This window comes from Anguilla anguilla, chromosome 5, assembly GCF_013347855.1.
Source record: "Anguilla anguilla isolate fAngAng1 chromosome 5, fAngAng1.pri, whole genome shotgun sequence".
Taxonomy (NCBI): domain Eukaryota; kingdom Metazoa; phylum Chordata; class Actinopteri; order Anguilliformes; family Anguillidae; genus Anguilla; species Anguilla anguilla.
Window position 1 is genome coordinate 15964166 of NC_049205.1, and position 12510 is coordinate 15976675.

A 12510-nucleotide genomic window follows, 5' to 3' on the forward strand; every position below is an offset into this window, starting at 1 on the left:
GCGCTATCAGGTTGAGAACGTCCACGCCGTGTCACCGGATCGCACGGCCCGTGCTGTCAGTCCTCAAGACAAATGCGCCGCCTGACAGAAGTCAATATGAACATGATCTAAAAGCAATATCTGCTCCAGACCTCAGCGTCTGTGGAAACCTGCCTACCGTGCCCTGATGGTGGAACCGAGCAGCCCCCGTTTTCTGTTTGTTTGGAGCCTCTCCGCACAGCCACACGGGGCTGCGCCCCTGTCTGCTAAGCAGCTTGAAGGTGTGCTGGTTTGGATTTGCTTGGGTTTCTGTTCCACGGTAAAAATGTTTCAGGTTCTTCTGCAAAGTGACCGGAGGTGGTCTGCCCTCAACCCTACTGATGAACTGTCTTAACCACAAATCACTCTTCTGGACCATAATTCCCTCCGCTGTCATATTTGTTCTTAAACATCTCCCTTGTGGCCTATTTTTGTAACATGATTTAAGATCATTCAGTCTGTCAAAGGGCCCGGGCATTATTTGGATATTAAATTGTACTTGATTCTGAGACTTAACTTGAAGATTACACCCAGACGTTCATGCATTTTACAATGCATACAATGATTGTGCTGCTGATTTTTATTTATTTATTTATTTATTTATTTATTTTAAAGCTCCTAATTTTTTTTTTTTAACCGGTAGTCCATTGCAGTGCAGGAATGGCAAAACTACTCTGCAGCATAACGGAACATATTATTCTCTTTTGTCTTTGTGTGACATCACACAGACTTTGAGAATTCTAGAATTTGAGCCTTGTGTTTCTCTTTTTAAATGTCTCCATTTCCTGACGTACCCTTGTTCACTGGTAGCGGTAATCCCTCAGCGATGTTCCAGCCATTGAGCTGATGACACGGGTGGGGCCTCTTATTTTCATGCGGCTCATAAAGTTCATCTTTGGCTGTAGTTATTTTCTTCAGACGAACAAAAGAAGTGGAAACTTGACTCCTTAAAAAAATGAACGCTCAGAAATGAGGTGGCCCCGTACGATGCAACCAATGAAAGATTTTTCTGGCTTTTTAAAATGCATTTTCATTTTTTTCACTACCATAAATAACATGACGCATAAAAATAAGAAGTTAATTGTCTGGATAGGGCGATGGATAATTCTTCTCCTTAATGCGCATCTTGGGTTTGTGGTAATTCTCACAAAGAGGGAAAAAAATGTTTTTTTATTTTTTATATACTTGTTTTCCCTCCAATTTACCGTGTGGGGGGATCCTGTTTTAGGAGCCGGCTGCGTCGTGCAGTTGTGATCAGTCACAGCTAGCCAAAAAACTTCAGAACAATATCTGGTAAGAAGCCCAGGGGGAGGCGGAGGTTGCGCGTTGGCTTGTATATTTATGGCAGGAAAGAGCCATCTTTTCTGGGGATTGATTTGGTCAGAATAGGGCCTGTTGGGCTGGTGGTGGGGGTAAATGGGGAGCGGGGGGGGGCATCAGAGTAAATACCTGAAGACTAATGTCTCTCTGTTCCCCACCGATCAATACTCACTCCACTGCTGCACCGCCGGCTACACCGATGTTAAAAACAAATTTGTTAATTCTGACAATTTAATTGCTCCGCCTAAGCCTGCCCCTCAGTAGCATGTAAATGAGCATTTGAACCACTCCGTAGGAAACAAGACTTTAACAGTGTAAAATACAGCATATTATTTACATTTCTGCCCGACCATGGATGGATGACCTGTTTCAACAGATTTGAGAAGTGTGCAGTTCGTTCAAAAAAGGAATTTGGGCATGTTCTCTGTAACAGCAACTGCACTTACTGCATTGCATATTTTATTTTAGTTTATGTTGCAATTTCCTTCCGAGTTTGCGCATACATCATTAATATATCAAAAAAAGTCATTTATCTTGTTAGAACTATTCTAAAACTTCCACATCACATACACGGCACTGTATGTCGTATGGATAGGGCATTAATACACACACACACACACACACACACATTTAGTTGTGTAAGTCCATAGCATTTGCTTTTTCAACCTTTTGTTTGAGGTGTGCATTATGCAAGCTTGACTTCACCCCAACTGTCCGCATGAAAATAATCTGTGATTAGTCAGATTTGTTTTGCAGTGACTCATCCTATTGTATTACAGCCTGTAACCATTATTAGCCATGCAGTGGCTGCAATGTGTAAAAAAAAAAATTGTAATTGTATTATAAGTCACCTTCGATACTTAAGTTAGTGATATTTTGACAAACAGTCAAGTAACTCATACTGGGTATTCTTCAAGCAAATAAGCAGCCCTTGTTTTTGTTATGACTTCATTTCTTTAAATGTTAAATGCAGTTGTGTGCTAGTGCTCACCAATTAAATCTTTGATGTCTGCGCCCATTTTTGCTCCACACAGCTGTGTCCATTTCCTGTGAATAAACACGCACACACACATACACACAGTCTAGACTAGACCAGACCATTAATGGTTGTATTTTAAGGCATCACATAATAAAAAATTCAATGCAATTCAGGTCTACGTAGAATCTGACCAGCTCAGTCCGTTTCATTACCAATTTCATTGATCCATCTTTGCTTTATTCTGTGTGGCACAGTGTTCTGAAGTATGTCCAAAGCATCTGAATGGTAGCCTAGGTGTCGTTAATTTTGTCTGTAAATGGTTCAAAACACTGGCTACTGTACTATGATATTAAAGTCATATTTTTATTTTTATCCTTTTTCTGAACTAAAAACTATGTAACCAGTATACTGTCATGAGACTTGATTGATAATAGATCACATTAAAATTTTATTGCACAATGTATACCTCTTAAGTATTGTGACATCAATAATAATAAGAAAAGATTACACTGACAGCATACTAGTAATAGTAGTAGGCCTAGTAGTAGTAGTAGTAGTAGTGGTAGTAGTAGTAGTAATAATAATAATAATAATAATAATCATCATCATCATCATCATTATTGCAGTAGCTTAAAGGAACGCTCGTTAGAACTCTTGCCGATTTGCATTCCGTCAAACTGTATATATGAATCATTTGAAGTATTGCGTATATTGATATAATTACATTTACGGCGGTTGGTTTTGCTTTTTATTTTGACATTTATTTTCTGTCGTTGTCCACTTGCCGGTGTGAAGACTAAGGCATGTGGTATGTATTAGGAAGCTGGTAGTAATTTTCGTGCCGCTAACTAAAAATCCTCAAGGGAGAGCTAATTACAGGAAGACCGGTCTAAATATCAGCGAGCTGCATATTTTCCGTGACAAGTGATTTTAGCTCGAGTTTAGCAGTCTTATGCTTCATTTATAAATTGGCAGGAATTTACCTTTCATTTAATACAAAATGCAAACTATATTGCACGTGCTGCAAGTTGCGTTATTGTTTTCCGAAGATACATGGCAGATGGCATCGTTGGTCCTGTCCATGCGCAGCGTAACTGTGGCGCTTCCTGCGTTAAATTACCAAGGCGCTGCAAAGCCTAGCCAAGGCAGGCGCTCTATTTACGTGAATAAAAAATTGCGCCAGGGCGAACAGTGGGCCGTTTCAGTGCAGTTTCCCGCGCAGCACCGTGGAATGTAGTTCTCTGTAAATGTTTGCAGATTACCATTCTTCTTAAATAATCCATTCGGAACCTCAAGTCATGTACAGTAGAAATCAAACATGTAATGAGCAGAGAACGTTCCTCGCTTTGTTGTGATGTGTTTGGCACGCGTTACGTGATATTGGTTTGGCCCAGAAATATTGTAGGCCTATTTATTTTCCGTTTGTTTTGATGTCTTAAATAGACACAGGCAATTGGGTTTTGAACTAGTATTCATCCAATACCTCAAATGTCATATTATGTAATACGTGTGTTTGGAACTGCAATGCACAAATTCTTGTGCTGTTTAACAAAGTAGTTTCTGCATTTTGTCTTTCCAAATTGAAATTAGACAAATGTGATTTTGAATCTTTGCCTAACTACAGTAAAGGCCGCGTGTTATCTTGTTATATAAATTCTCACCGCAAGTGGCATGTTCCTGCACCAAACATTTGTGCTTCCTGCAAAAATGAATTCACAAATAAGAAGTAACTTTGGATGGTAAATGTAACCATGTATCATAGGCTACTCTCTCTCCCTCCCTCTCTCTCTCTCTGTGACAATAAGACAGTCAGCTACCACGGTGTCACAACTTTCAAGATCAGTATTTTGTATTGTATGTATTGCCATAAATTGCACATTTATATAATTTTTGCGTCAACTGCATTTTCTGAAAATGTATTGCCTCTGTTGCTGCTGCTGCGGCTGCTGCTGCTGCTGCTACTACTACTACTACTACAACTATTATTATTATTATTTTTATTATTATTATTATTACTATTACTACTACTACTACGACTACTACTACTACTACTACTACTATTATTATTATTATTATTATTATTATTATTATTATATGCACTAATTACGTTAATTTAGGCTGAGTAGCCTATTTAAAGTGTGAATCAGACAATCATTTTCATAACCGATATATACGCCATAATTCGCCGCTTGGGCAGCTTTTTGTATAATTGCCACACATTTGCACAATTAAAGCGCAATGAGCAATTGCATTCGTTTTATTGGTTGTGGCCAATCCTACTTTTCATAAATTTTACACTGTGTTTACGTGCTCTGACATTTTATAAATAAAAAAAGCAAATATTTGCCTGTATTGAAAACATAAACTGGCTTCAAATAAAACCAAGCATAAAAATAACCGTTATGTGCAGTCAAATATCAAAATGTCAAAAGTTCATCTCTGGAGCTTTTAGTTTCGAATAGCCTAGTTATATATTCCCATATCATAATTAGGCTTAAACTATAAATTGCACCATGTCATCCTTAAGATGTTATTCAGAAATACTCAAAAATAAATGTGAGCTATAACCTGTTGTTCTTTTCGATGTGCTATTTTAGGGTTTCAATTATATTTAAAAAAACTATTCAAACATGTTTAGTTGTGTTCGCTGCAATTAAACATTCCCCAAGGATTTAACGTTTACAACGCGAGTGTTTAAAGTAAGATTATTTTTTATAAAGTCTTCCCTGAGCTGTGAAAAACATTGCATGCAGCTAAAATAAGGACGCAGTTACGCATGAAGGATTGAACATGTCTTTCTTCTTTCAGCCCTCGAGGAAGATGTTCTGAAAGGCAAACAGTCCATCAGGAGTCAAGCTCTGGGAAATCAGAACTCGGAGAGTGAATTATTGTTGGACGGGGACGGTGATGCTCTGTCATCCTTGGAGGATAAGGAATTAGAAAACTTAACGGGTGAGTAGAGTCTGTCCTGAGCGTTGAATGGCGCGCTTTTCCGCCTGTTCCGTCGCGTGCACAGTATCTGAAAGCAGGCTCGCCTATTAAAAGGCTCGCTCATAAGTATTTTTAATAATGGCATCAGCTCTTTAGCACCCGGTATTTGCACTGCCATCTACCAAGTGTTACGTTCATGCCACCGTCTTTGGGTTACACTTTTATTTTTGATCGATGTGGGCAAAAATCCCCTATGCAATTCTCGCTTTTGCTATGGCAAACAATCTCTCGGGAGAAAGCTTCCAGCGGAGCCTTAAAATTGCTTGTTAAAATGTATAATAATCTGTTTTATATATGAAACTCCACATTTTATCACATACTTCAAAACAATATTACTTATATGTGTCAACAGATTGTCAAATTGTTTTATTCAATTGATGAGCGCCATGAACCTGAGATAGACAGGTTGTCAACAGCTGAAATAGAGGTGCAATGTGCATTTTTGCATTATTGCCATATTTTTCAATATTATCTGAAATAATTAGTGTTAGATACCATTAACCTTGTTTTCTGAGCTGTCGCTGCTGCAGAAGAAATTCAGAGAAGGGTCTATCCTGTGGAAAAATATATTTAGAAAATAAAATGTTGCCATTCCCTGCATATTCACACCACATTTCTGACAGGACTGTCAGCCCAACTCACCTTTTCTGTTACTGCAACTGTGTCGTTTTGTCTGCCTCATCGCCTACTGTTAATACTATATTAACAAAATACACTGAGGAGATAAAAATGTGTCAATTTATTTAGAAGCATATCTTCCGTATTCGTTCATTTGAATGTTTAGGATGTATAGCTATTAGTGAAGTCTTACTAATGGTTATAATCCATTAATAATAGCTGGTCACTGCTAGGGCTGTAGAAATATTTTATGCCATCAATAATAATTTAAATCATAAGTACAGTTCAGACGCCTGTGATAATCTAAACATCCGTAGACTACTTGAAATGCTAAATGTTTAAACGTTTTCAATTCAATACACAGTATTATGCATTTAAATTCGCCATTACGTCGGCATTTAAACATATTTTTAACATCTTATTATTTTGTTATCGAAGATCACGCTAATCGGATTACGACATAATCCTGCGGTTTTCGCTTGTTGTACTCTAGTAATGGCGTGTTCAGTGTGACAGAGGTGCGCGGGAAGTGCAATTATAAAATGCTCACAGTGACAATAGGATTAAAGGGCTATCCTGACTAATACAGTACGTTGTTCTGAGATGAAGTGGAAATTGTCAGGGGGTCCCCGGCAGGGCCCCCCATCTTCCCCACTCCCGCAGCTGTCTGCTTCCAGGTGTAATTGAATGTCTGAGGGTGATTGAAAAAATGTTATTTCTCCCCAGCATCACGTGCTAATGCGCAGAGGGCAGCCGAGAGACAGCAAATGAACATATCTTCTCATTTCATCCATTTGCGAGCGTGTGCTTGGGGAAATCAGACTGCCTCCGCGTGCCTATCCGGTGTACAGACAATGTAATACAATGCATTTATACATCTGGGACTGGGGGCACAGCCTGCGCGGGCTCTGCTGCGGACTCCCTCCAGCGGTTTCCGCATTGTCATACTGGCATATATTAAGATTGATGAGAGATTAGGCGGACCGCAATCAATGGATGTTGACGAACAGCCGATTTTTTTAAAGACCGGTTCATTTGGTCTACATTTGATACATTTCTTTGTTGAAGCAGGCTCACGACCATCCGCGAATTAACGACTTGTAACCATATTAATTTGCCTGAACAGAATTAATTAAATTATTATAATGAAGGAATGAGGAGTCTCTCAGTTCCTTTTGCTTTGAATGGTCTTCCTGACATCCTGTACTCTTATAACAGCTATGTGAGCGATAATACTAATAGCAGCAGTGGGCCTAATAGCGGTAGTGGCACTGATTACAAGATTACTATTTTCTGTAATAAAGATGATGTTTCGTCTTTGTCATGCACATACAATTTGCTCAAACTGTTTATTTTCGGTGCCCCAACGGCCTTTGATTTTCGGTTGCAGAACAAACAGAGCCTTATGCAGCCTTACAAGTACAGGCTATGCCGCGTTTTAACATCATGCTTTATAGTGAAAGCAGCAAAAGCGTTCAAAACCTTCGATTTTATATAATTTTCCTGATTAAACTCACATATTTGCCTCTGAACGACAAAGACCTATTCAGAGAGTTTAATGAACGCCCCTGTTGCAAACTTTATAAACTCTACAATCTTAACGGACGTCGACTTGTTTTCGTTGTGCTCAATGCGTGATGTTTCTTTTCCCCTTGGTAAGTAGCGCAGCATGTGACCATACAGTTATTTTTCTGTCTGCTCTCTCAGGCTCGGTGAACCTGAGTACCGGAGCGCAGCTGGTTGCCCCCGCGGTGGCAGTGAGAGGGACCCTGTCCATCACGGCCTCAGAGCTCTACTTCGAGGTGGATGAAGAAGAACCCAGCTTTAAGAAAATCGATCCAAAGGTAAGAGAGGGGCTTAAACCCATTGATCCAAAAGCCTCTGTATGTCAGTTGTAAAATGAACATTAAAAACGTATTTTGCAACGCTGTTAACCCCTCCCCCACCCCCAAGGAGCAGAGGGATTGCGTATTGTATTCATGCTCCAGTCCGTACTGTGAGCGATCACCATAATATAACGGTCTTAAGTACATTAACACTTCATAACGTTTTATTTATTATTTTAAAATGAATAAGCTGGACACACTGTAGGATACAGAATTAAGAAAGGGCATGGTATACACTCGCGTTTCTTATTCAGGAAATGTCTATGTTTGTTTAATGATGTTTAAAAATCACACAGTAAAATTTGCTAATAGGAACAATTACCATAAAATATTTAAATCTTAGAAGTCTTCGGTATGTTCAGTTGTAGTGTTCGCAAACTCTAAATTATGAAAATCAACATTAGTACACTTCTCATTTTAAGTGTGAATTAGCATTGATAAGTGTGAAATGTCGATGAGGACTATTACTATTAATTTTATAACGGTTTGGAAGTTGATTCAGTATAGACCTCTCTAATATGAAGGAGAGAAGCAATATTACTCAGTCGTGATACCTAATTTTCGTGCAGAATGTTTTTTGCTAACGAACATACTATAAAATGTGGAATTATTGGTAAAGATAAAGTGGCGCTTCTTAAATATTTTAAAATACGTAATGATATCATTTCGTTGTGTTTAATCTGTGTTGTGATGCTATTTTGAAATGCACATGAAAAAGTTCGGACGTAGTCAAACAAATAATAGAAACAATATTGCAAGGTGTGTTTGTTTAAATGTTCATGTGATTTTTCAATTTAATGTAAAATGCCTTGTGCATGCATTGGGTCTACATTTCTGCGCAGAGTAGGCTACTGTACTAAAGCCATTCATAAGCATAGGCCTGTGGTTTCCTTTTGTACGTTTTGCCTGTAATATTTTATGTTACCAGTTATCAGGTGTAACATGCTTTCGTTTGCTATATGAACGTGTGTGTATACTATAGCATACGGCATACTGTGAAAAAGTCCAACATTATAAATTGAAATCCTGGCTTTTTTTGCCACAGCTTCCAGGTATGGATAAATGTAACATTTAATTTATTTTGGCAAATGTAAATATCCCACCTTTAATTCGTAGTAACAATGGCACGAGATATGTTGTCTTAATGCCAATACATTTTAAAAATGCTATTTTATTTAAAATGCAACCCCTGACCCCGAAACATGCAGAGTATAGTAAGATAACACAGTTGCGTGTCTGTTTGTGGTTATGCCCCATGTTCTAAATTGTTTGACATATGGAACGCTTTTATCTTAATTGAAACTTGTTTCAAAATAAATAAGAAATCTGTAAAATAAACCGAGGACACGTTTATTACGTGTGTTTGCTTTGTGTCGGACTTTCCTCGCCCTTCGCAAGTATAGGCTACCTCATTTTAAGTTGCCCACAGTAGTGTAACTGGTATTCTACGAAGTGTATAGGCCTACTACTTTTGTACAGGCCTTTAATGTCTAAAGTGGTGGCTTGTTTTGCTGTATACAGAGGTTATCTGCCCAAAATTGGTTATTTATGTTTGGATAAACAGACACCGACTTTTTGCATGTCTTTATACTGCCATTATACAATTCTAATTTTGGTTCCATTAGGCCCGTGCGGCCTGTGTTAGCTATTATGCTATTAAAGAGACTCTGTGAGACTTTCAGATCAATCCGACAATATTAAATATTTCCCATAATTCTACATATTATAACATATATAACAAATATATTGTTTGTTTAGCTTAGTAATAATAATAATAATAATAATCAAAGTAGTAGTAGTAGAACAAGAAGAATGTCATCTTAAAATGCAATGATATGATCATTTTATGTCATCAATAATAGAATATCAGATGAAAATACGAAGTGAGGTGTATTAATTTGGCCAATATCCGTAGTAGTCGACACTGAATTTTATTATTTCATATTTTATATGATAATATTTTAAAACTGTCAAGTCGGCGAATATCATTTTTATTGATATTGGTAGCCTATTCAATTGAGCTATCTAATTTACCGGTACAAACCCACTAGAACCAGATTAGCCAGGAAAAACAACGCCGAATTATATTTTGTTTTGTTTTTATTAACATCTCAATTTTAGCTGACATAATGAAAATTTGACTTGGCACTATACATTTGAATGTTTTGCATTAAAGACTGTGCATATTTTAAATAAAAGTTTCTTCACTTTGTGAAAACATTCAAAACAAAACAACACACAGAATACATTTATCTTAAAATGTACCTTAACTTTCTTTCTTGCAATGTCCCATTTGCTTCTTTGAAAAAAGACTTTCACATTACTTGGAGAATTGAACGATCACTTTTTTTCTCCCACTTACAGTGAAGTGATCTTAAGGTCCTCAGTACAGTAGTACTAACAATAATGTACTTTTGCGTTGCGCTGGTCTATAATTTGTCCAAGCTTTTTGCGTTCGTGAGAATTTCTCTCGCAAGTCTCCACGTCTGCTTTGCTGCAGCCTCTAAGGCCGAGTGTGGTTTCCCCTGAAACAGGTCCAAGTTTGGTAAGAAGTAATGGGGGCATCTGCGGCACTGCAGGCAAGAGATAAGCTGCAGCAGAATCCCATTCAGGCGGTCGCCCAGGCACGATTCGTCCCAGTCGGTCTCTCTCGGGTGCTTCTCGCACTCGTACAGAAGTAAGGTTTTCATGTGGTAGTTGTTCAGAGGCTGTCCCGGCAACTCGAGGTGTCGGTCGCGCAGCGTCTTCAGGATGGAGAGACATTTCTTTCTGCAGCCTGCCATCAATAGCCTGTTTTCTGCTTCGCTGAACTGCAAGACCCAGGCGTCGCTCTCCGCCGAGCTCTGTTTCCCGGTTAAAGAATAGCACTCTTTAGAGAGGAGGTTGAAGCCCTCAGCTTTGACTTCTGCTACCCGATTAGGACCGGGCCAGGGAATGTGGGGCATGGGCCACTGCGCCGCACTTCTAGGCCAAATGCCTGTGCATTTAAACGCCGGAGTGATCTGGACCACGTATCTCTCCCGGATCCGCAGTTTAACTTCGCTTGTGTCCGCTACCATCTTAACAACGTCACGGTAACTGCATTTGTCCACGGCTTGTGCCACCAGCGTCTGAAACCTGGATCGGATCTTTCGTGCCGAGAGGTAACCCGAGGCCGTAATAAACTCGACCCAGAGCGACATGCTTCTCTTGCGCCCGTCGCTCAGCTTCAACACCGCGCACCCAGGCAAAGACCCGTCATCCACGAAGTTGAAAACACCCATCTGGTTAAGGTAGAGTACCACTTCAAATTCATTGGGTGCGATGACCTCCATCCCCTCGTAGCGCGCCTCGATTTCGCTCAGGGAGCTGATAAAACGGGGCTCCTGCACTTCAACCTCCTTGAGGACGTCCGACACCACCTTACATACCTCCCTGATGGTCTTTGCGATGGCCGCTTTGCGAGTCTGGCATCTCTCGTTGTAATATTTGTTCAGCTGGTAAACAAGCTTTGCTTGTGTAGCTATCATGTTGGGGCAGAGGTCCGGGCTGTACACCGGGGAGTCGCAGTACGCTGACGGATCCAACGCTTACCGGTAAAGCCAGAGGCAAAACGCTTCAGAACAATAAAAAAAACTTAACGTTAACACTGGATGCACGTCAGTTCCAGGAAGAAATTGACTGATGCAGTAAACTGTTAAGAATCAGCCAGGTCAGTCCGCTCAAATGTTGGCGCGAGTTAGTGAGGTTGATACGTCCGTCTCTTCGGTTTCATGTGCTCAAAGATGAAGATCTGACCGTGTGAAGATCAGTCATCTCTCTCACTCCGTGGCCTGTGTTAGTGCGCCTTATTATACCTTGTCTGCCTGTGTCCAGACTCGGGAGCTCAGGAGTTGTTTAGTTTATGAATGGTCCCCGATCTGAGATGAAGAGGGTGGAGCTTCTTTTCCTGCAATCAGCAGCAGACCTGTCAGAGGGCGCAGCCAATTGCAGCTGATCCGAGAAGCACGTCGCGCAAGAGAGACTAGACCAGTGCAAAGCTGCGGTTTTGCAGGTTGAGGGACTCGTTATTTACGACAAAACAGTGTTCCCTTACAATGTTAGATACTATATAAATGCTTAAGGATTTAAACAGTCGCAATGCCACGCAAATCTTTTTAACTTGATTTATTTAGTCATGATTCTTGTTCTATCTAATCACTGCGTTTAACTACAAGTGGGGTTGTTTACATACAGAACATTAATGCAGTCGTAATTATAGGCTATATGATTGTAATTGTTGTATTTGGCACGTCTAATGTTGGCTTTATGCATTGTTTTTAATATAAAAAATAGCGAGACATATGTGTTCATGTTATACAGGATATCATTCGCGAATTTTAATTTCGTTCATTTCACCCCTTACGGAAACACATTGAGCTCTGAAGTGACCAAGGTAATTTTGCTACATTTTGGAATAGCGGTTATACCTGTTAATTGGATATCGCGCTTTGGTAAATTTTATTTGCTTCGCCGTTAGTGTAATTGCGATTTATCTATAATTCATAACCAGAATAAATCAAACATGTTTGCTGGAAATCAGGTGTTTCTGTCCCTTTCTTAGTTTATAAAAAAGCCAATGGGTGATAAGTAAAGCACCGTGCTCAAAATTCCTACAGAGATTATGGTAATTTTGTAGATTGTATGAATTGTGTTGGATTTTACCGTGTTTCCTTTGAA

At 39.4% G+C, this 12510-nt stretch overlaps 2 protein-coding genes across 6 annotated transcripts in view; one reads left to right on the forward strand and one right to left on the reverse strand.

The window, feature by feature from the left end:
• LOC118226887 (lipopolysaccharide-responsive and beige-like anchor protein) overlaps positions 1-12510 on the forward strand; it is a 212269-nt gene that overhangs the window by 122774 nt on the left and 76985 nt on the right. For all 5 annotated transcript variants that reach the window (XM_035416849.1, XM_035416853.1, XM_035416854.1 and 2 more), the window contains 2 exons: positions 5126-5269; positions 7634-7770. In XM_035416849.1, coding sequence (XP_035272740.1) covers positions 5126-5269; positions 7634-7770 — 281 coding nt within the window. The remainder of the gene's footprint in view (positions 1-5125; positions 5270-7633; positions 7771-12510) is intronic.
• Positions 9895-11678, reverse strand: LOC118226889 (protein mab-21-like 2). The gene has a single exon (XM_035416860.1). The coding sequence runs from the start codon at positions 11319-11321 to the stop codon at positions 10242-10244; it is 1080 nt and encodes a 359-aa protein (XP_035272751.1). The 5' UTR covers positions 11322-11678; the 3' UTR covers positions 9895-10241.